Below are 22462 nucleotides of genomic sequence, written 5' to 3'. Positions count from 1 at the left end.
AAGTCTGTCTTCTTGTCTTCATCCACTCAGAGGGATATTATGCAGTAAATGTTTACCCGGCCTGTTTTGGCCTAAATTTACATTCAATCCCATTTTGTACTTTCCTTAAAATTTTAACTACAATAATTTCACTTTTTGTTCAGCCTCAAGAATAAAGATTGCATATTTATCAGCTCCAGCCACCTGCGACCCGAACATGAAGCAGAGATAATAGATGGAAGGATTACACACATTTATTTCAATACATGTATTATATATCTATAAATCTGAGTTGGGATGAGTTCATTGAGTCTGAGAGCTGGTAGAAACAACTCCTGACCTTCAACTCGAATGATCACAGTGTGAACAAAGAACTCAAAAAAGCAGAAACAAGTTCAAGAGTTTCAACTTTACTGCTTGTTACCATTTTCCATTAGACGTCGTGCTGATGGTTCACTCCATCAAAAACCAGTCATGCATCGAATCATTTAGAATTTAAGTTTCTTTATTTAAAAAAAGACAACTTTAAACATCCAGACAACATGCAAAAGGAGAACATGGGCTTAACTGTCATATATACGTTTTCATGAAGAACAAAAACAACTCAAACATGAACCTTAAGTCTTTAAGACAGTCATTTTAACCACATCCAGTATGAAGAGAATGGATGGAGGGGGGGTGTGTCGGAGCCTGTCAATAACCTGATATGATTTCCATGATTCGTTAGGTGAGGTAGGAAGTCTCAGCTGAATTTGGCTTTAGAGAAATCCATCTCTGGGTGCTGAGACATGAACCTGCAGAGAAAGAGTCACAGGCAAGAATGAATGACAACAAAGAAAACTGATACCGTACGGTATTTCTATCAGACTTTATTTTCCATCTGCACCTCCAGAAAATAACTGAGTCAGCTGGGATCAGCCTCCAGCGCCCCCAAAGGGATACCAGTATAGAATGGATGGATTTCCATCCAGTCATTATTATGCTCCATATTGCAAAAATACTTCGACCTCAGTCTTGGAATGACTAATTAATCACTGCATTAAGCTTTTCTCAAGCTTGAGCTACAGCGCCTCCTTGTGGCCAAAACATTTAATTGTAAATGTTTAAAGCAGAAACAGCACATGTTCTATTCCATTGTTTTCTATTCTGTTAAAACTCTAATAACTTTCTCTGTAGATGTTCTCAGAGCAACTTCGACTCTTAAGTATCTGGATGTATAATGTGTATGAATGTGAAAAGATGATCCTCCCTGAGAATTAACATTTATCCTTAACTAACATGACTTCATTCAAGGAATTATCAAACCAGGAGACTTGAAAAAGTCCCATTTAACCCTCGTCTTGTGTTAGCTTTCTGTTACCATCTCTTATGTTAATGGGTCGGTTTTGACCCATGTCTTAAATCAGCTGTAAAATACACTGAAAACAATTATCTATCATCCAATTTGTTTCTCATCTCTTGGTTACCTTGTTAGGCTTCCTTATCCATGAAAATATTGGTTTTAATATTTTTGGTGTGGGCCATTGGGCCTTTTTTTTGTCAGTATACCCCTCGATTTCAATTTTAAAAAATGGTAAAATGAACCTCAAGAGAATTGTATAAATAAATAAAAGGTTGTTGTGTTACCTGACTATTACTGAGGGGTATTAGAACACATCTCTTAAATAAATTTGTTTTATTTATTTTTTCATTTTAATAATTTTAACTATAGTAACATCTATGGTGTTACGGGTCAATTTCGACCCATGTATATTTACTATTATTTTTCCATTACTTGGTGGATGTGGGTCCACAACACAAATGCATTATATGCAAATACATCGAGGATGTTGTAAAACACAACACCTATGGCCCTGGGTTGAACATCAGTGGAAGAAGCTGCACTCATGTGTCCCAGACATCCCTGATGGGGGCAAGCTTGTCAGATCTTGCTCTGGTTGTCAAATCTGAGGACTCTTGATATCATATGAAAGGTCTGAAGTGACATTGTTGCCTGGAAAATATTTCTACCTGTCGATGCATCCCAGAGACTATCAGTGGCCTTATTGCAGGATCTGTACACTCCAGCAAAAAAAAGAACACCAATATAAGCATCCAGGTATTCCTCATCCATGTTTTTCCACATGTCGCCATGGACTTTTTTTCCTTCAAGGTTTGTCATAGCAATGATGACTCTTTTTAGTGACAATGGCATAAATAGCTCAAAACATGTCTTGATGTCAGTGACTCTCGTCACAGCAAACCTTGAGATTCCAGGGGTCATTTTGATGACATTTGCAGCAGCTACCCTGCCATGTAAATCATGATGTAATGAGCTCCAACAGATCTCACCACTTTTGGACTTGAATCTTTCAGCGGGAGTCGCTTCACCACCGGTGACCTCCTCATCAGACTCATCAGATGTGTCTGTGTCTTCTGGATGATACTCCACATTGTCTTTCTCCTCAGAAACCTGTTCATCCGTATCACTATGCTGCTCTGTGTCCACTCCCTCATTTTCAGCAAAAATATTATCCAGAACTTCTTTCACTGTAAATCTTTTTTTCATTTTTGCATGCTGCAAATTGGAGATGTGCACTCTGCAAGTCACCAACTCTATACTGAATTGACCTCACATGTCTGGAAATGCCTGTCGTTGTTTGTTTTGTTTTTGTACTGGATAACAAGGTAAAATGAGAATCCCCTAAAGCTCACATGATTGGGAGAGGAGCTGGCTGTCAGTGTGTTCAATTTTGGCTCTAATTATTGCTTTATAATCTTATTTTTATAACTGGGTCAAAACCGACCCTAACAACACCAAGGTCATAATTTTAACCAGAGCATTTTACAATTTAGTGAAAACCAAAAAAAATGTTTGATTTTGTTGAAATAGAGATTCCTGACAAAGTCAAAAAGCCTTGATGCAAAAAAAAAAAGTTACGTGGTTCTTTTATGCATTTAAAAACTAAAACGGGTCGGTGCCGACCCTAACACAAGACGAAGGTTAAACAGTACACTCATCTACTTCAACTTCTTTTAGTATGAATTCTATTTGAACTAATCTACATCAGTTCACGTGTGGAGTGAAACCTCTCACATAAAGGGACACTAAATTTGTTTGAAAAATAAAACATGGATGTGGACGCTGCATCATTTGCTGTAGCCATGGAAACAGCAAGAGAAGCTCAATATTTGTTTTTTGTGTGATTTCATTGGCTACATTATTGACAAACGAGAAGTTTGAAGATATGTCGATTATATTCAGGCTGTCGGTGAAGCAGCTGTGCGGACTGTGAGTAAAGTCGAGGCAGCGCTGCGTACAGATGGTTGTTTTTTGGGAGAATTTAAACTGTGCTGTCTTCACCCAGCCACATGACACCTACAACACTGTTAGCTTAATCTTTCCTTTCTTTAGAAATCATTGAGCTTTATATTTCACAAAAATAGCAGAGGTAACAGTCTGGAAACGGTTCTCTTTGACATGCCCATCATCTTAAATCAAACGACTTAAGTTTTCACATAGGACAGGAAACATGTTAGCCAGACTTCATGTGAACTTTGCTTCTTACTTTCAGAGCAGCTTCCTACAACGAGTCACCACTCCAGCCGTATTGTTTCACCCTCATAAAGATCTTTAGAGACAGCTTTAACAAGCTTTAAGAGGAAGCAGAGGTCAACAGAACAGCCAACGCGTCTCTTCTGTGCTGAGAGCTGCAGAGGAAGAGGTCGGCTCATTTACAACCAGCAGTGATGAAAGAGTGACTTTCAGATCCGTGTCACGGCTCTGACGTCAGTCTGAGGGAACTACGTCTGTGTCAAACATGATGCGTCACCGAGCACCCACCGACTCAGAGCAGGGACGAGGAAATGGTTTCTGAAACAAACCTTCAAAGTAAAAGTATGGTGGACTGATGACAGGTTGAAGCTGTTCTTTTATAAAATAAAAACGAAACACTGCTGGTTTATGTTTTCACTACTTTACTTTGACATGGTTATCACCAGCTCCATGACCGACCATTTGTCTTCATATAAAACTCCTGAGATGGCCATTTGTTTGTTTTACTGCACTATAAAATGTAGCAGCAGCGAACAGGATGCAGGTTTTATGTTTTTTTAGTAGAGTTTTAAAAGCGAGAAGAAATATATATTTTTTCATACGAATTCAGAGATTCCTAATTTAACCAGTCATCATATTTTTGTATGCATTTGTTTTTACGGTCAGCATTAGTGCCTACATTACCCATAATGCAAGCCCAGTGTCTGTCTTCCCACCCGTCCTTTATTGGGACTCACTGTACTGACTCTTTTGGCCCAGGTGAGCTCAGTCAGATTTGTTTCAGCTGCAGAGTGAAGAGTAGCAGTTAACTGTATTTAGCAAGTCACAACCAAGATCTGTTTACAGCTGTGTAAACCGTACGTCAACATGTCCTGCTGGTACTTTATCTGCAAAATATAATGATGCCAAAATAATGTTACAGCTTTTTAAAAGCTTTTAACAAAGTAAGGTTCACGCTCTGTCAGGTCTGTTCAGTATGGAAGAGGATGAGGGCCAGGCATGAGAAATAAATAATGAGGAGGAAGATGTGTTTGTCATTATGAGGAGAAATAAAAGTCAAATATTAAGAAGGTCAAACTTTCAAGAATGAAGTAGAATTGTCGAGAAAATGCGGAAATGTGGAGAATGGTAATTGCTTCTTGTTTTTATTTTATTGAAGCTCTTGCTATTTTAGCCTTATTTCCCATGTTAACTGCCTTTACTCCAATACACAGAGACAAATTCCTTTTATATGTAAATGTAATTGGCATTAAAAATCAATTCTGAATTAAGAAGAAAAGGGCAGAAACTGTCAGTGTGGAGAAAAAAATAAATCAAAATTTCAATCTCATTCCAAAATTTCTCTCCACATTCATAATAATGAAATTACTTATATAAAAAAAAAAAAAAAAAAAAAAAAAAAACGGCAACCTTTCCCCTCATCGATTTCTCATGTCTGAGCCCTGGTCCTCTCCTGGAGCTTCGAGACAGGCAAACAACTTTACGAATTCTTCTTTTTGAAAAATGCCCCAAGAGCTTTTATGACACCTTGACATGAAATTCTTTTCTCTGGAAAATACTTTGGGAATAATTCTAGATTGTTTTGTAGATAACTGATCTGAAGAAATGGTGACTGTTTTTCCAAACATCTTGAAACAGTTGCACTGAGGACAAAGTGACCCTCGCTATGTGCCATCATCATAGGTGCAAACAGAGGCATTACTAAACAACGCTGTGCGTCTGTGGAGCTCCTGCGGTTTCTTACACATCTTCCACAATGCCACGTGAATTCACAAACTGGGACACCAACATTACACAGCAGAATCAATATGAACAAACTAAGACGTAACGACAGCAGAGCTTTGATACAGCGCTGATGCAGAGTCAGTCTGAAAAGTGCTTTAATAGTGCAGCAGAGTCGCAGGTGTAATAACAAAGATGTCTGCTGACAGAGCGACAGGTCTGCTTGATGTTTCCTGGATCCACAGGTATATTTGAGAACAGTTGGAAACTTACTTTTTAAGAATGTCTTGTTTCTTTTGTTCTTCAGACGTTGGCAGGCCCATGGACTTCTGCCTCTGGTCGTACATCATCTTCTCCACCATACCACGCGTCTCTCCATCCAGGTCTGAAAGCTGCTCAGCAGAGGAAAAACACACGGTGAGGAAATGGCGGGAGCTGATACATACTTCAAGAACCTCTGAAGCTTTCCATCCTTTACCTTGGAGTTCTCTGGACAGACTTTCTTGGTGTTGATTTCTGGATCAGTGGTGACTATCTTGTTCCACCACTCCATCTTATTAATCTGAAAGTTAAGACAGCACTGAAGTTACAGTGAATACTTATTTCTATATTGATATTAAATAAAATCTATTCAAGATTTGACAATGATGCTACATTGACGGGTAGCTCTATAATGAAACCCAGAGTTAACAGGCTGCTCATCAGAGTTGTTCGTACTTTCTCCAGGTGCACTGTGACGACTTTGCCGTCATCGAGGAGCCAGGAGCTCTCTTCCACCTTCACTTCGTTGCACAGCTGGCCTTCAAGAACGGGAGGATGACCCTTCAGGCCCACCTTGATGGTGCGCCGCTGGATGTCCACGACCACATCTCTGCCCTTAATACGGAACTTCACATCGAAAGGTACCACCAGCTGTTTGAGGGGAGGGAGGGAGACCATTTTTTTAAAATGCAAATTAAAACTACAAATAACAATGAATGAAAGCTGAATTGCCAAATGTTGAAGTCTGGCTGGACACGTCAATTCTTTTTGTGCATGTCAACACACAAAAGGAAACCAGCTCATGTACAACACAATCAGTGCTGATGAAGGATGCACAGAGACATCAGCTAAACACAAGTTTTCGGCAAAAACATGGCATGCTGTCATCACCTGATCTGTTGTTTTGCATCAGCTAAAAAAAAAAGTTGGACAGATTCTTTCCAAAATCGGATAAAAATCAAATAAATGTTTCCATTATTGTAAAGATATACCGTAAATTCCGGAATATAAGCCGCTACTTTTTTCTCACACTTCGAGCACTGCGGCTTCTACTCCGGTGCGGCTAATGCATGGATTTTTTTGGGGGACAATGAGCTTCTGCCGCAAAAACATTTGTCCTCGTCACGTCGGATCTTAATATCAGTCATTTTGCGCTTCATGCACGCACCCTCATCATGGAAAACACACGGAGAAATGTATATGATGCAGCTTTCAAGTTAAAGGCGATCGACCTGGCTGTCAAAGAAGGAAATAGAGCTGCTGCACGTAAAGTTGACACTGACAGCGACAACGAAAAAGAGACTGAGGAAGTGAGTGATGAAGTCATTCTGAGGCAGTGAATGGATGGACTTTTTCCCTGTGAAATATATTACGGTCATCTTTTTCATCAGCCGTGTTACAGACACCGTCGGCTAGGCTTCGTATTTGTGGATGTTACCGGTAGCCTACGTATTTAATTAAATGTTAAAAAAAAAAATGTTTTTGTGTCACGTCTTTCTGTGTAAATAGCTCTTGTTATAACGTGGACACCTGCGGCTTATAATCAAGTGCGGCTTATATATGTACAAATACATTTATTTACTTATTTTTAGCCGGTGCGGCTTATATCCAGGTGCGCTCAATAGTCCGGAATTTACGGTATATAAAAAAAGAGATTCAAGAGTTTCTGGGTGTTCTTGTACGATTCTTATCCTAAACGACGAAAAATTATGTTTTGTGTTTGTGCTGTTTTGATGTCACTATTTGGATGTTATAACCACTGCAGAGGACAGTGAGGGTCCCCAGTTACTATCACTGTTATTGTCGGGGTCACAGGTTGAAAAGTTTGGGAACCCCTGTCATAGGTGACGATCCTAGCCAAGACGTCTGACTGAAACTGTATCAATGTGATGAAAACACACCTATTGAGGATTAGTGGATGATTCAATACAGCTCAGGGTCGCCTTAATAAATATGAAGTCATGATCTTAAAACTGGCACTCACGTCTACTTCAGACAGAGTCTGTGTCCACTTGTAGTTCGGCATGTCAGCTCCGTTCCCGGCGTTAGGCTTCAGCTTACCTTTGTCCTTCTCATCTTCCTCTCCCTCCGACTCAGACTGAGGAAACAAGATTATAAAAAAGCATGACAGACGTAGAACCAGAGTTGACTATAAATCAACAGCAAACTCTATAACCAATATGTCTCTCACCCCCTTTTCTTCATCTGCTTTTTCAGGCGCCTTTTCTGCATCTGTTGCTGCATTCACCACTTTCTCCTCGTCCTTCTTCTTCTGAGATACAAAATATAAAAGTTATACTGGTAACAGATGAACTGCAGCAGTTTCAGATGTGACAGCTCAGACGTTTCACCTTGTCGAGTTCAGACTGAAGTTTCTCTGCCTCTTCTTCGGTCAGTTCCTGAATTCTCGGACCGTCGTCGTTTTTCTTTTTCCTCTCTTCTTCGGCGAGCTTGGCTGCTCTCTCGGCTTTCTCTTTCATTTCCTTCTCCTGTTTCACCTGCTTCTCCTTGTGCACCTTCAGTGCTAGTTTGTTGTGATGTGCAAAGACCTCTTTGACAAGCTGGAAGAAAGATTTGAGGGAAGGTTAAGTCCAGAGTGCTTAGTCATTACACAGAGAGGTACATCACCTCACACGCATGGCGTGGTATCATCTCTCACCTTCTCTGGAGCACCTGACTCCCCACCAGTGAAGAAATCCGTTTTCCGGCGGAGGAAGCTGAAAAATGTGTTCACTAACTGCAGGGAGAAATACAAGTTTATAAATGTTTCCTATCTGCTACTGCAAAGACAAAAATACTCGAGCGAAAGTAAATTTCATATCCCTATATTTCCTCTCCATCACCCATTATTATTTAATCCACCACCCTCTTTCAGAAATACAACAATGTGACTTAAAACTTAAAGAATCCGAGAGCTTAATGCTGTATTAAAATATGTAAATCATGTAACAAATATTTATACCACCTTCTAATATAAGCAAATTAACTATACAAATGAGTCTGACGATGAACTAAATGAGATTTTATACATTTCTTTTGGCTTAATAATCAAATAAATACCGGTATAAACTCAGGTGAGGTGTGCCTCAAGGCTACCTACATTAGCTTCAACATTAGCATGGTTGCTATGGCACGTTAGCAACACCCTTAGTTACCTCTTGTATTCCTCCTTCGTGTTGTTGCGCCATGACGAGCAGCATGCCGTCGTACCTTTCGTCTTCATCGCCCATATTGGTGAGTTATTAAAAAATAATGTCGAATAAATTGGAATGAGAAATGACAAGCACACAGTTGAGTTAGCGGCAATGTGTGTGAGGCCCGTAGTCATGCCACTCACTTCCTGAAAACAAGCTCCGCCCACACTCGGTGTTGACCAATTGGAAGAGTAGATAAGAAATGACAGACAAAATGACCAATCACTTGAGGGAATAACTTTCTGGTACCCAAAAGAATGAGCATTTTCTAGAGAGAAATAAGAGTTTATTTTATTTTTAGTGTCCCTGTGATTCTAAAGCCAAAGTATGCTGGACAATAATAACAGTATTCCCACATTGGCAGGAGTTTTTGGGGGGCATTTTTCAGAACAGGAAAGAAGCCACTGCATTCACCAAAGAAACAAAACTTAAACATTATTTATGTACACATCTTTTTTCATAGTTATGAGACATCACTCTGATAAACGCTAAACAGTGTCAGACCTGTCGCTGTGAAATAACCCAAGAGCTAAATGGACACTGTGATTGTATACTATTTTATTTCATTTAACTAATCTCTTTAATGTAAATACTGAGGAAAAAACTACCTCATACTCAAGCATATTTTGCACTATTATCTTATCTTATTTAATCTTGTACATATTAGTCTTTAATCACTTGTTTATTTTTTTAGTTTATTGTTGATATCTAATGTTACACCTTTGTACAAAGAGAGCCCAGTTTACTGAAGTAAAATTCTTTATGTGTCAAGCATACATGGCCAATAAAACTGATTCTAATAAGATATCAAGATTACAAGATCAGGATCATGTGAACAGCCACAATAAGGTCATATGTATTTTTTAAGAGCTGGGTCTTTAGCTTTTCTTAAAGATGCAAATGGACTCTGCAGATTGAATAGAGTTGGATGGTTTGTTACACCACCGGGGGGCGACAGAGCAGAACAGTCCAGTTAGTGTCTTAGGAAACCTGTGGTGAAGGTTGGATCAGACGCCCCTATCCGAACGTAGCCCTGGATTACAGAGTTTTGGTAAAGAGGAGCCTTTTTTTTCTCCTTCATTTTGTTTGCGAGCAGCAGTTTTAAATTTGATACGAGCAGTAAATGGGATCCAGAGTAAGGAGATGAACAGTGGAAGAAGAGGTCACACTAAGTTACTATTAATTTCTCCAAAAGTATCACAAGTCAAGCCAGTATTACACATCACATCTGTGATCATCAAGTCTGTAGGAATGTGCCTACCTGAAGGTGTGCTGCTGTTTAACTCCAGTAATTGTATCTGAATAAAAATGTTGAATATGTAATAAACTTTTGTGTCTCTGCTAAAGCTGTGGGAGTGCCTCATTGTTCATCCAACAGAACACCCAGAAAGCTCTCCAAGTAGACATGCAGATCCAGCACCCAGAGAACACCATCCACAGCGCGGTTCTTTAAGCCAGTCATACACAATCATGATACATTTATTAATACATATGTTTGTGCAAAAAGTTCCCAGTTAGAAAACCCTAACTGAGTGAATGCAGGGATACAGATTTAATGTTATGAATTTACCATTGATCAGAATCAGGATGAGAGCCTTATTGGCCAGGTTAAGTGTGCACATGAAAGGAAGTAAAGTCCAGTTATCTCTGCTCTATGCATACAAGTGTTAAAATGTAAATAATTAATATTTCAGGTGTAAGGGGCACAAAAGCTAAAATAAACAGGATATTCAATTAATTATGTAACAGATGGCTTAACTTACACATTCAACTTCTCTAAAATACTCATCAATATTGTCAAAGAATGGTTTTCTATTTAAAATGTCCAAATTAGTATTTCAAAGCAGTCAGGCCTCACTTTAACACAATCTTGACTCCCTTATGTGGTCATATGTTACAACAAATAAACAAGCAAACATTTTCTTCTTTTAGTTTCACTTCATTTACTGTATGTTTTTTTATGACAAATAAGATAAATATATTACATGGTTAAACTAAGAACAGGTCTTTTTTCAGAGTATAAAGTATGTTATCTTAATGTAGGGTTAAAGAACATTTGCCCTCGGAATTTAGAAAATCAGACGTGCAGAGAAAACAACCTTGATATGCTTCAGCTGACACTCACAGCATTAAATAAATACAAGGTGGATGAATGTTTAAAGTTAGCTGGTAATATGACAGAGACAGTCATTATCATTTACTCAGTAGTCCGGGTGTATTTTGGGTTTCTGGTGGAACCAGAGCAACCAGTTTCACATTTCATTATAACCACTCTGGAGTTGAAGCCATATTACAGACACACTTTAAACACACTGTGTTACCTCGAGGTTAAACATGGGCTCTGCTTTATACTTTGAACTAAAAGAGTGTGTTCAAGCTGAAGGAATAACTATTGGGTCAATAGCCAAATTCTGATAAGACCACAGAGCCGGGTCAGCTGGTTTAATTCCCATCAGCAGCCAGTAGCAAACACAGCAAGGGTGTTGGTATGAAAACACACGTGCACTTCATGAGTCAGTTTGGGATGATGTCACAGAACAAACAAGAACCTGCAGCCAACATCAGCTATCATAGTATTATTTAATAACAGCAAAGACTTACAGACAGGAAAGCACAGGAAATGACCCATAATGCATCACACACAGTTTAATTAAAAACTTTGGAGCTGGCTGTTTGACATGAGCTTCATGTGATGAGACTTATCAAAACCAGCTTTGCAAAGAATTGCACTTCTCATATAAAATTCACAAAGGAAAACAAATATTCACAAGTCATTCAAAAACCTCAACTGGTCTGTTTGTACAAAAGCTAACTCTGACAGACGGTTCAAAGTTAACAACTCTAAGAACAACAACTCAGAAATCCTTGAACAAACTAAAGTCTTATTTTCGTACTTTGGATCAAACATACCAAATACAGCATGTTAAGCAACGTGCTTTAGAGTTCTTTTGTTCCAGTTTATCATTATCAGAACCCTACATGCTATGTGGTTTATTTTCAATCATTCAATGCCACTTGGACTACTTATCATCAATGATCACTAATGTACAAACCACTTTACCAAAAAACTTTAGACATTGTGCATAAAAAATTTGATTTCCAAACATTGAAACTTCATATTAAAAAAAAAGCAAAAAGACAAATGTGACAAAAACTGAAAAGCGTTTTTTTCTTTTTGGTAAAAAAATACGCCAATTTTGAACTCCGAACTGTTTCCAAACCGTTGGGACCGGGCCATGTTTACCACACTGTAGCATCACCTCTTCATTTAACACACTGTGAACATTTTGGGAAGTAAAGACAACCACGTCTGTGAAAAGTGAAATGTTTTTCTATTCTTGCTTGTTGCAGGATTTCAGCTGTTCAACAGTTCAGACTCATTTTTATAACCCTTTTCTTATAATATTTGAGCTCCAGACAGTTTTAGTGGGTGACAGTCAGGACTACAGGAAGTCTAGTTAAGCAGCTGCACTCTTTTGCAACAGAGCCACACAGCTGGAGAATGTCCTGAATATGATTTGGCATTGTCTTGCTGAAAGAAAAAGTTTATTTGGCAGCATAATGTTGCTCCACATCCTAAGCCCCGTTTCCACCAAGCGGTTCGGTTCGTCTTGGTTCGGCACACTTTTTGCAGTGTTTCTATAGACTAAAACTGGGAAAAATCCCCAAATAACCGATACCGTGGTCCTACTTTTAGGGACCCTTCCGTTGGGGTGCCAAGAATATCGAGACGACCCTAAAAGGTGGAGCTAAACATTGCAGTCCTTTGACTGGTAAAAAGAATAATCACTTCCCATGCGACAGCGGCATTAAAAGACAAAAACAACCCTGTCATGTTTAAATACCCAGTCAAGTTTAAAAACATTAACATCAAGGCTTTAATTATATAAAAAAAAAAGAGAGAGAATAGCACCAGGAAAGAATAATGTTCCATGGTCAACCGTGGAAGTGCACACTTTCTTCGGCATTATCAGGGAAGAGGAAATGCAGAGGGTACTGGACGGTGCGCGGTGAGGAACGAGAAGCTGTTCAAGCCTGTAGCACAAAGAATGGCCGCAGAGGGGTTTGTGAGGACATCTGAACAATGCAGGTCCAAATGTAAGAAACTCTGCGGCAAATACAGAAAAATTAAGAACCACAACAGCCAGAGTGGCGTTCAGAGAAAGACTTGGAGGTGGTTTGACCTCATAAACGATATCGATGGCAGCAGAGCGGCTAGCAGGGCTCGATGAAGGGTTCAGCTTCAATGGAGCCTTCACAAATGTACATGTCATGTCTACAAATGATCCTCCAAACCATCACGGATGCTGCCTTTTGACCTGAGCACTGAAGACACGCTGGATGGTCCCTGTCTTCAGCCCTGAGGATGCAGGGAGATTATTTCCAAATGAAAAGGCAGATTTTGTAAAGTCGTTGATTTTGCCTCGTCTTCTGCATACGGAGAGTTCTTCAGATTCTCTCAATCTGAATATCACGCATTGTAGACGACGAGACTCCCAGCTTGGCTGTTATTTTATGTTCAGTAACATAATTTATTTGTTGAACCTCTTGTCAGATAATGAGCCCCTCCCCATCGTAACGTCAGGATCGGCCTCTCTGGGAAGCAATCAAGTCACTAACCTGTTGCCAATCAATCCATTAAATGTCAGATTTTCCAATAGGTGTTCTTAATTATTTTCAAACTTTCTCAATCTTTTGAAGCAGCTGTCCAAACTTTTCTTTGAAATGTGTTGCTTGCAGCAAATCTTAAAAGGGAATACAAGTTCCCCAGAATCAATGAAAATGTGTCACTTCCACCATAGATAGGTTGTCTTTGTGCTATTTATAATCGAGTCGTGGGAGTCAATGCTTTACAAACGAGAGTGGTAAAATCATTATGCGATATGTAATCATGAAATCTAAGCACTTAAATCCAGCTAAAAATCACATACGATTAACATTAAAGCTATAGTGATGATCAGATGATAAAATGTGCCTCAAAAACAAACAACTTTCTATTCTATCTTACAGAACTAAATCCATAAGTCCTTTCAGAACAACAGCTAACGGTCTGTACAGGTCAGGTTTCATAAGCATGACTTCAAAGATGAGGGGACGGTTAATCACGTTCAAATATGTGCCAGCAGGGCAAGCCTTCAATCAAGCTATCCTTCAAATATACACATAATATTTATCAACTATAAATATCTCCACACAGAGCCCTGAGTTCACTGAAGTCCTTCAGACAATGTGATTATTTCACATTTTCTTTTCCCCACGGAGAGAGCGTGGTGCAGCTAGAGACTCCTGTGCAAGTCGTGTCGGTTTTCCTCTTCCCATATGCGACCTTGGAGACACAGCAAGACTAACAATTCAAGCAGGAATCATGTTCTCACTGAGGTCTGAAGAAGTGGCACACCTGAAGAATTAGTCTCTGTGTGAGCGGAGGAGTAGGCTGTAGGAGAACTGGAGGTGTGGCCTACGAGAACAAAGAGAAATCACGACAATTCATCAGCATTATTGTGGAGAGGTGACATGGCATTAACTGTGCTCTCTGTCAGCCCTATAGCTCACTGCAACAAGCTGTCTTTTCCCACTGCTGAGCTGCGGCGAGGACTAAAGCCTCTGCACATGGGGCACTCAACTATTCTGCGCCTCCCTGACCTAATTTTTTTAAAGGGACATGTTTTTAAAAAAATCCACTTTTACAGTGTTTTTGAACATTTATTTGGATAACCTGAGTGTCTATCAACCCACAAAATGTTTAAATAAATCCATTCACCCCTTTATTTGAGGTCTTACCACACAGAGAAAAAAATTCTCCGTTAGTGACATCACAAGTTGGATTCTGGTAATAAAATTCCCTCCCCTGATATTTCCTCCTATGGACTCTACCTCCAGCTAAAACTAAAACGTTTGTGCAGGTCCACCATTTTTATTCTTTGTACAGAGGAGTGATGTCTACTGGGAAAACTCAGGGGGTCTCATTGCATTTAAAGAGACACACACCAAAACGGAGCGTTCTGAGAGAGCTGGTTTCTACAGGGTCACAAACCTCCTCTGCTGCTTGATTCATGTTATATGGACCAAAGCACAGCACTGATGTTTCATTTAGAGCACAGGGGACAGTTTGAAAAGGTGGGAAAAGGAGTATAACATGTCATCTTTAAAATAAATAGCAAATGTATTATACAAGTCATTCTGATTGTGATTCTCAAATGTATTTTGAACATGTGCAAGTAGCACAATAAAGAAAAACAAACAACAACAAGTCAACAATATTAATAAGACCCAACATGTCCAAAAAGGAATAGTATGAAGCATAAGCTTATTCGAACCTTCTCCACTACAATTAACACTCCTGTATACATATGAAGTAATTCATTTACTGGATACATATCTGTGACACTATGAACATACTTTGGCTTAATGTAAGAATCCCACGTTAACATGATTATTACATTTACAAAACATTTTTTGCTTTCACCGTTTTCCCATATTAAAAACAAATAAATGTATAAGCCCTGCAGATCTTTCATACAATGTGTTTCATTTAAAGACAGAGCCAGATGCAATCTGTAAACTGAGTGTAATAAAACCAACAAAATAAAAACCCATCCCCATGATATGTGGAAACTCATCAAATTTGAGCTCTCACCTAGCAAATCTTATCTGACGCGCAATTCTATGTTGATTGTGACTTTTCTTAATTTTCTGGTTTCTGGTGGTATCTGTAGTGGCACTCCGTCTCTTTCTTTGTCCTTTGTACCACTTATTGGAGTCAACTCACAGTATTTGCAACGCGAGCGAAAAAACGACAACTTTTTCTTCGTTTTAAAAGGTTTACTGTAAAAAATTCAAAGTAAAATAAAAGTACAACAAAGGTCGAAAGCACGGTCAAAAAACTGTGTTGCTTCCATCAACACTTGACTCCAACTACCTACGTTACATGCGTCACATTTAAATACGCAGTGATGTCATGACCAAAAACATTCAGAAACATAAAAAATAATTTATATTGACTAAATTATGACTTTACAAACCATTTTAAACATTATGGATTAACATGAACGTACTGAAAATCAAATTTCAATCATTTTTAACTAAATATTTATAATCAAATCAACAATAGGCATATTGGCTCTTACAGTATCACTTGCATTTTGACAACAAGTCAAATCACTCGGATGCTTTGTCTGTATATGGGGGTATGGGGTTTGGTATACACACTGGCTCTTCCGTCTGTGGACTAACACACTTTGTTTTTCAGCAAACAAATTAAACATCCCAGAAGGTGGCTCCATTTTGATCAAAAAGCCAAAAGTTTTAACCTCATTCTGCTTTTCTGTGGAAGTTCGAGATTGAACAGATATTTGGCAGCAAATTGATTCCTCTATATTATTGTTACCAGGACAGGACAAGTCTGCTTGGTTTGTTTTTCTCTGCAAAATTCAAACTCTGAAAATGCAAAAACACAACATCCAAACTCAGACGAGTCTACCTTTTACGTTATTTGTGAAACATCTGCCTTGACAGTTGGATTTGGTGAGTGAATATTTGAAAAAGTGCAGTCCTTGAATTAGTGCAGACATTTTTGAGACTAGTTTAAGGAAGCTGGACAAGGCGTAGAAATATAACCCAGAAATCCAATATATTTTATTGAGGGAAAGGAAGGAAGAACGACGGGTAAAGTCTAATTGAAAAAATCATCTGGCTGTGCTCATCTGTGAGGAGTTTAGTGTTTGTGTGAAAACCCATAAAAGTATTGACGTTTAACAGAGTTCCTCATCAGTTCAGAGTCAGTTTGTATTGCCATTGTCATGATGTTTTGGTACTAAAGAAGTTCATTTCATTGCTACAATGATTTTAACATCCTTAAAAGCTCTCTCATTGTTTTGTCAGACATTAAAGTGGATGTTTGGTGAGTTGAACAGGAAGTAAAACCAGTTTTTTTGTGTACTGCACAATCGGTAATATGAGGGCAGACATTGTTGGCACTAACATGCACGTTGGATTTCCCCCGCTGCTGCTGCCAAATAAATGTTACAAGAAAGATAAAACAAGGTCATTATTCAAAGTCAGTGACTTAACGACAGGGGACACACTAAGTAAATTACATATATACTATAATTACATTGCAGCAATAATTTCAAATCTTATTTCAATGGAAAAACAAGAGTTACGTTGTATGTCCTTACCTTCAGGTTTAATCGTGCAGGGTATAGGACAACTTTGCCTAGTGTGAGTGCGCCCTAAATACAACTAATTTAGGATATTCTATATTTTGTATTTTCATGTTTTGTCTGATGTTTTAATTTCTCTTCATGCTGGTTTGAATTTTAATATGTTTGAATCTATTTTTGCTTAATGTCACATTTCCTTTGATACTTTGAATGATCTTAATGTTTTGTTTATATTTATGTAAAGAACTCTGAATCGCTCAATGTAATAATGGTGCTTTAAAAAAAATATATATATATATTCTGAGGCTTTTCATGCATTTATAAGAGCGGCAGGACAGCAGACAGATCTGAAAATCAGAGAGAAGCCACAGGTCGGAGTCAAACCCAGGCGTTCCACAGTGAGGACTGGAGCCCCTGTACATGGGGCGTGTTAACGAGCCGCTAGGCCCCAGGTCCCAGGTCTCTTTTAACCAGCACATGTTTTTCTCTCCTTCACAGGTTATGTACATTTATGCTATATAAGTTTAAGTCTAATGCTAATGCTAACTGCACAGGTTTAACCTGTAATTATGTTTACTCTTAGTCACATAGGGGCTCCTAAATCTTGTTTGGGGGATTATTGTATACAGAGGGGAGGGAGGACAGCGGGTGTGTATTGTAACTAATGTCTTGTGTCCTGCCTGTCTGTATACTGCTACTGGATGCCTTGAATTTCCCTCGGGATCAATAAAATATCTATCTATCTATCTATCTATCTATCTATCTATCATTATTAGTGCTCTTTAAATAGATTTTTTTTACTTTGGCTTAAAAATTTAAGCAAAAGTGCAGATATGCCATGTTTGCATTCGGCTAAAATATTTATTTAGAATTTAAAGAAGCTTCACCTTGACAAAAAATACACGTTTTGTGAATGTCACACAACATTAAGCTGGTGCCATACAAACTGATTAAGACACCAAAAGTAAATCTCAGTGTTGGGAAAAAGGTACATTGATGTTCCCCCTCCCCTGTATGAATGTATGAATATGGATAAAATGTTCTTTTTATTTAATGACATTATAAAAGAAGTTTTCTTACCTCCGTTGTTCCTCCACATCTCTCTGGCATACTGGTCAGAGGAGGTCAGCTCTGATATTTGAATGTTTGGATTGGATTTGTAGTCATCTTGAAGAAAAGAAAGAGAAACGCTTAATGGTTAGTCAATGGCTGGAAAGCAGATATGTGCAAAGGTATCAGATAAATTGGAATGAAGCAGTGAGAAACTCAAACGTACTATTGTTGCTGAAGGAATAAGAATCGCTCTCCCTCATCGTCTCGTTCCCGCTGTCCGACAGTGTCCTTTCTCTCCTGGATACGGCCGGCTTCCTCCTACTTTTCCGAGTGCTGATGCGGATGATGCCGCGCACGAGCCGACACTCAGCCTCCTGCTCGTCCATTTTGTGCTCCTCAGCAAGTGAGTTGATGAGATGGTTGATGGCTTTGCTCTTCCTCAGAAACAAAGAGTCTGAAGTGCACCTGGCTAACTCTTCGATCTGATATTCGGAGTAGAGTTCCAGCAGCTTCTTCGTGATCAGTGAGTCCACGTCCTCTTCGCCATCATCCCAGTCGTCAAATCTCAAGGATTCATGCAGGGACTGCTGGTTGGGTCGTCTGTAACTGCTAGTTGGAGAAACATAAGTTGGAGGTTTCACTACAGCATCTATATACGCTCTCGGACTGTCAACTTTGACTCCACCTATGCAAACATCCCCCAGCCAGTCTGCGGCATCCTCTTCCTTCTTGTCTTCTGGATTCACGGCACGGAGGCTGATTTTCTCTGGTACATCTGTGGAGCTCTCATTTGGTGCCAGACAAGGAGCAAGGATGGAACGCTCACAGACCCTATACAGTCCGCATGTGAGCATGCTGCACACAAAGGTCCTACAGCTCCTCTGAGAAGCGCATGGATTGCAGGTTTGTGTTGCAGAGGGAGGGTCGGCCGAGCCAGGAATGAAGCCAATCGTCTCAGACTGCTTTCCGTTAGCATCTTTCAGGTGAGCCTTGTGGACTGTCTTTGGCTCTGGGGTCGGAAGCCTGTCTTCCACAGGGTCCACACATCGCTCCTCGTAAGATGACCTTTGGCTGCTGCTGCGGCTGGGTCCATGTTTGTAGCTTCCCACTCCTGAGCTGTGTCTCAGACTGCCAGTGCTGCCGGCTGACATGACTTACTGGCTCAAGAAATCTGAACAAACATGAGAGATGAAGAAGTCAACTGAGATGTCACATGAGTCAGTATTAAAAATCACTAAACAGACTTGACTTTTATCCAGTCTTCCAAGCAAAAACTAAAACCACTTGGAGCCACCTGAGGGCATTTCTCTTCATGTCACATGTGAAACTACTATCCCCAGGTGGCAGGTAAAGTAACCCAACTGGTTCTGTTGAGGATGTGTGCCACACAGGAAATTATGTTTGAAAACTTAAGTAGCCTATAAAAGCCACCTCTTTTATTAAAGTGAGCCAGTTGTGAAAAGTGCCGAAATAAATAAAACAATTATAATCTGTAATGACCTAAATATGTCTTTGCAGGTACAAATATTGATTGAAACCTTAATACACAAAAATGCCAATATCTCATATAGAGTCTGACGCAACGTGCCTACGGCATCTGTTTAGGACCCATGTATGTAATGTTTATTTAACGCATTTCGATGAAAAATAAAGAAGTGACATTGTTTATCCTCCATTCACTTAACATGTCACTTCTTTTTTATAGTTTGACAAATATAAAATAAAGCTGTATTCGTGCATGAAAAAGTAATTTCACTTTCATGGCGACTCGTCATCGCGGCTCTCTCCTCCATTAAAGGACTTCTGGACTCCTCACTAAACATTACTCACAGTAAACACGGTGAGTCCACCAAACCGGCTCCAGAACCAACACCGTCTTCTTCACACTTCATGAAATATGTCTGCTCAAATCCATTCTGAGACACTCCTCACATAAACACCGCGCAGAAATGTCCCTTTCAGGTGAGTTTTTACCCAATTCCGCGTACCTGAGCGTCAATGTGGAAACACACCTGACGGTAACAAAAACAGCAACACTTCCGGTCATGACTAAAAGAATAAAACACAAGTGAAAGTGTCATTTTAGGTCAGAATTATTACGCGCTGTGAATGTGACCAAATCACGAAAACGCTATGTTAGGAGAAAACTGGAGAAAAACACGATTAAACAAGAATAAGTCAAATGTGCGTCAAACCAAATGTCGACAAGAACGTTTTCTTACGACACTATTTCCGGTGCCATGCACTGTCCGATTTAAATTTAAAAAGACAAAATGTTGGCGTTTTGTTTAAACGACAATAATGATGATACATGATTAGAAGTCTTTATTTTTTTATCTCTGTTTTGAATCTTCATATTTATAAGACTGGTTGAAAAAACAGGGACCTCTCTGCAACTATTGTGGAGGACTTGTTGACTCTCCTTTTTACAGATACTTTTGTTCTCAGAGTAAATTAAGAGTTATCAGGCTTGGCACAGACAATGGACAACATGCTCAACTCTTGAAAAAAGATTTCAGAGCAACAATACGTTTACAATGAACTATCAGAGATACAAAATCACAAAAACAGGATAAAAAAAATCAGACCAAGTGTCATACACTTTGAAAGCCTATGATGAGAAAAAAAGGCAGCATGCTGCTCATACAAGGTACAGAGCCAAATAAGAATGGAACATATACCTGCAGATGAGTTAATCAAGACAAGAGAAGACAGATGGGATGATTAGAGATGAGGTGCAACTGGGACCAATTGAATGACACAGGAGGGTTGGGGTGGATGGTGATGCATGTGGAAGACACATGAGGGCAGCAGAGGGAACCTGAAACGAGTAACTCAAAGAAAACAAACAAACAAAAAACTAAAATATTGAAACAAATAGAAAGAGAACAGTCTGAAGTAGGATTTTACAAAGAGTAATGGTATCTTTTCAAAAACTATATCAAAGTAAGAGACCATGATGGGTGTAACATAAAGGGAAGTTAACTCATTTTAAGATGAAGTTAAATAATAAAGATAATATGGATGGCCAGTGCAACCATGCTCTTAATCATAATTATGCGAGTAAGTGCAGGTGGCTCCAAGTGGTTTTAATGCGAGTTTGAGATAGATACACAATGCATGGAGTGTAGTGTTGTAAAGTGTATCCAAAACCAAACCAGCTGGTGGGGGCCTGACGGAGGAAGGAGAGAAAGATTTTAGAAATAAAGCAACTAAAATAAGATCAGGTCTTATGAAATCCAGTATACAAACCTTACTGATGTTCTTCCTGACTATGTCTATTGGTTGATGAGCAAGGAAGCTAAATCAACCATCAACACATGCAGACAGAGAGGGCATGATGTATAGTTACTGTAGTTGTGTGCAATGTTGTACATTTGAAACACAATTTCCAAAATTAATCTTAGAGCTGTGGTATTCTACTCAGTGGTGCAGTGAAGGGTATAAGCAGAAAAGAATTATACTTATTTTCAGTCTTCATAGGGTATATCCTCTTCTAAACTGCTTCTGATTCACACAGTTAATTGATTGATAATATGCTGCAGTTTGCTGCATATTTCTGCAGCTGCCCTTTTCAAAAGGATAACATATGATGATGATCATAATATTTGTCATGTTAAAATGTATCATAATACAAAAATAAAAATAAACAACATAAATGTATCAAAGCTGATAATATAGTTTGAACAAACAAAGCAGATGTTCCTGACTTCTTAAGTGATGCTTAATAAGTGTTAAGGAGATCCATTCTGTCCACACAGTCCATTCTGGCTATGCAAGGCTACGTGTTTAACGCTGGTTTTCTGTATTATTATTTTTTTTCGTGAGATAAAAGTTCAAAATGTTTCCTCCTGACAGGAGATAAATTGAAATTCCAAATTACATATATCATACTTTAATTTTAGCAGATAGATAGATAGATAGATAGATAGATAGATAGATAGATAGATAGATAGATAGATAGATAGATAGATAGATAGATAGATACTTTATTGATCCCGAGGGAAATTCAAGCAAAAAGGGGTTCAAATGGTTTCTGCTAAATAATTCATCATGTAGCTTATCTTATATTATTTCTCTGAGGGAACTTTAGGCTTAAACATTTTCACTTTACAGGCTTAAACAACATCAACAGCTATCTCCAGGTTTAGCGTCACAGTAATAATTTAATGTCTAATAAAATCTTATTAAATAAGATTTTTTTATTTTGATTTATTACATGTATTTGAGATTTAGAATATCATTATTGTTTCGTGTGACTGTGTCTGGAAAGTTTAGTGCCTTTCGTTATAAATTGCATTTTTATCAGATAAAAAGTAAGTAAGTTAGGACACTCAAACAAATGCTTGTTATCATTACATTTGTTATAAGAAGTAGCTGTGTGTTGCTGTATGTCTTTTAAATGGACATTGAGTCTTCCAAATAAATCAATATTAAGACCTAATATTTAATGTGCAATTCTTTAAAAAGCCATGATTTGTTTTAAACAGTAAATTAATGTCAAGCTTTGTTAATCTGCATTTAGAGTCTGAAAGTGTTCACTTCTTACCGGATGT

The 22462-nt window shown here is 38.7% G+C and overlaps 2 protein-coding genes across 5 annotated transcripts; both read right to left on the bottom strand.

Annotated features, from left to right (window-relative positions):
* Positions 1–466: 466 nt before the first annotated feature.
* Positions 467–8873, bottom strand: nudc (nudC nuclear distribution protein). Of its 4 annotated transcripts, none has more exons than XM_079367938.1 (9): positions 8653–8873; positions 8157–8234; positions 7849–8058; positions 7689–7769; positions 7482–7595; positions 5954–6148; positions 5715–5798; positions 5510–5628; positions 467–773 (listed from the first exon to the last, which is right to left on the bottom strand). In XM_079367938.1, exons 1-9 carry the CDS (start codon positions 8725–8727, stop codon positions 722–724), a joined length of 1008 nt encoding a protein of 335 aa, XP_079224064.1. In that variant the 5' UTR covers positions 8728–8873; the 3' UTR covers positions 467–721. The 4 variants fall into 4 exon arrangements, with proteins under 4 accessions (XP_079224064.1, XP_079224066.1, XP_079224065.1 ...); XM_079367940.1 differs by having other exon boundaries at positions 7719–7769; XM_079367939.1 differs by having other exon boundaries at positions 7689–7766.
* Positions 8874–11252: 2379 nt separating this feature from the next.
* On the bottom strand, positions 11253–20570 carry kdf1b (keratinocyte differentiation factor 1b). Its single transcript, XM_079368550.1, has 4 exons — positions 19737–20570; positions 18130–19077; positions 17934–18020; positions 11253–14149 (listed from the first exon to the last, which is right to left on the bottom strand). Exons 2-4 carry the CDS (start codon positions 19055–19057, stop codon positions 14055–14057), a joined length of 1110 nt encoding a protein of 369 aa, XP_079224676.1. The 5' UTR covers positions 19058–19077; positions 19737–20570; the 3' UTR covers positions 11253–14054.
* Positions 20571–22462: the final 1892 nt, after the last annotated feature.

The sequence above is a fragment of the Symphodus melops genome (genome assembly GCF_947650265.1).
Source record: "Symphodus melops genome assembly, chromosome: 18".
In the NCBI taxonomy this organism is placed as follows: domain Eukaryota; kingdom Metazoa; phylum Chordata; class Actinopteri; order Labriformes; family Labridae; genus Symphodus; species Symphodus melops.
Note: the sequence above shows the minus strand (reverse complement) of the source record. Positions and strands in the feature narration are given on the sequence as shown.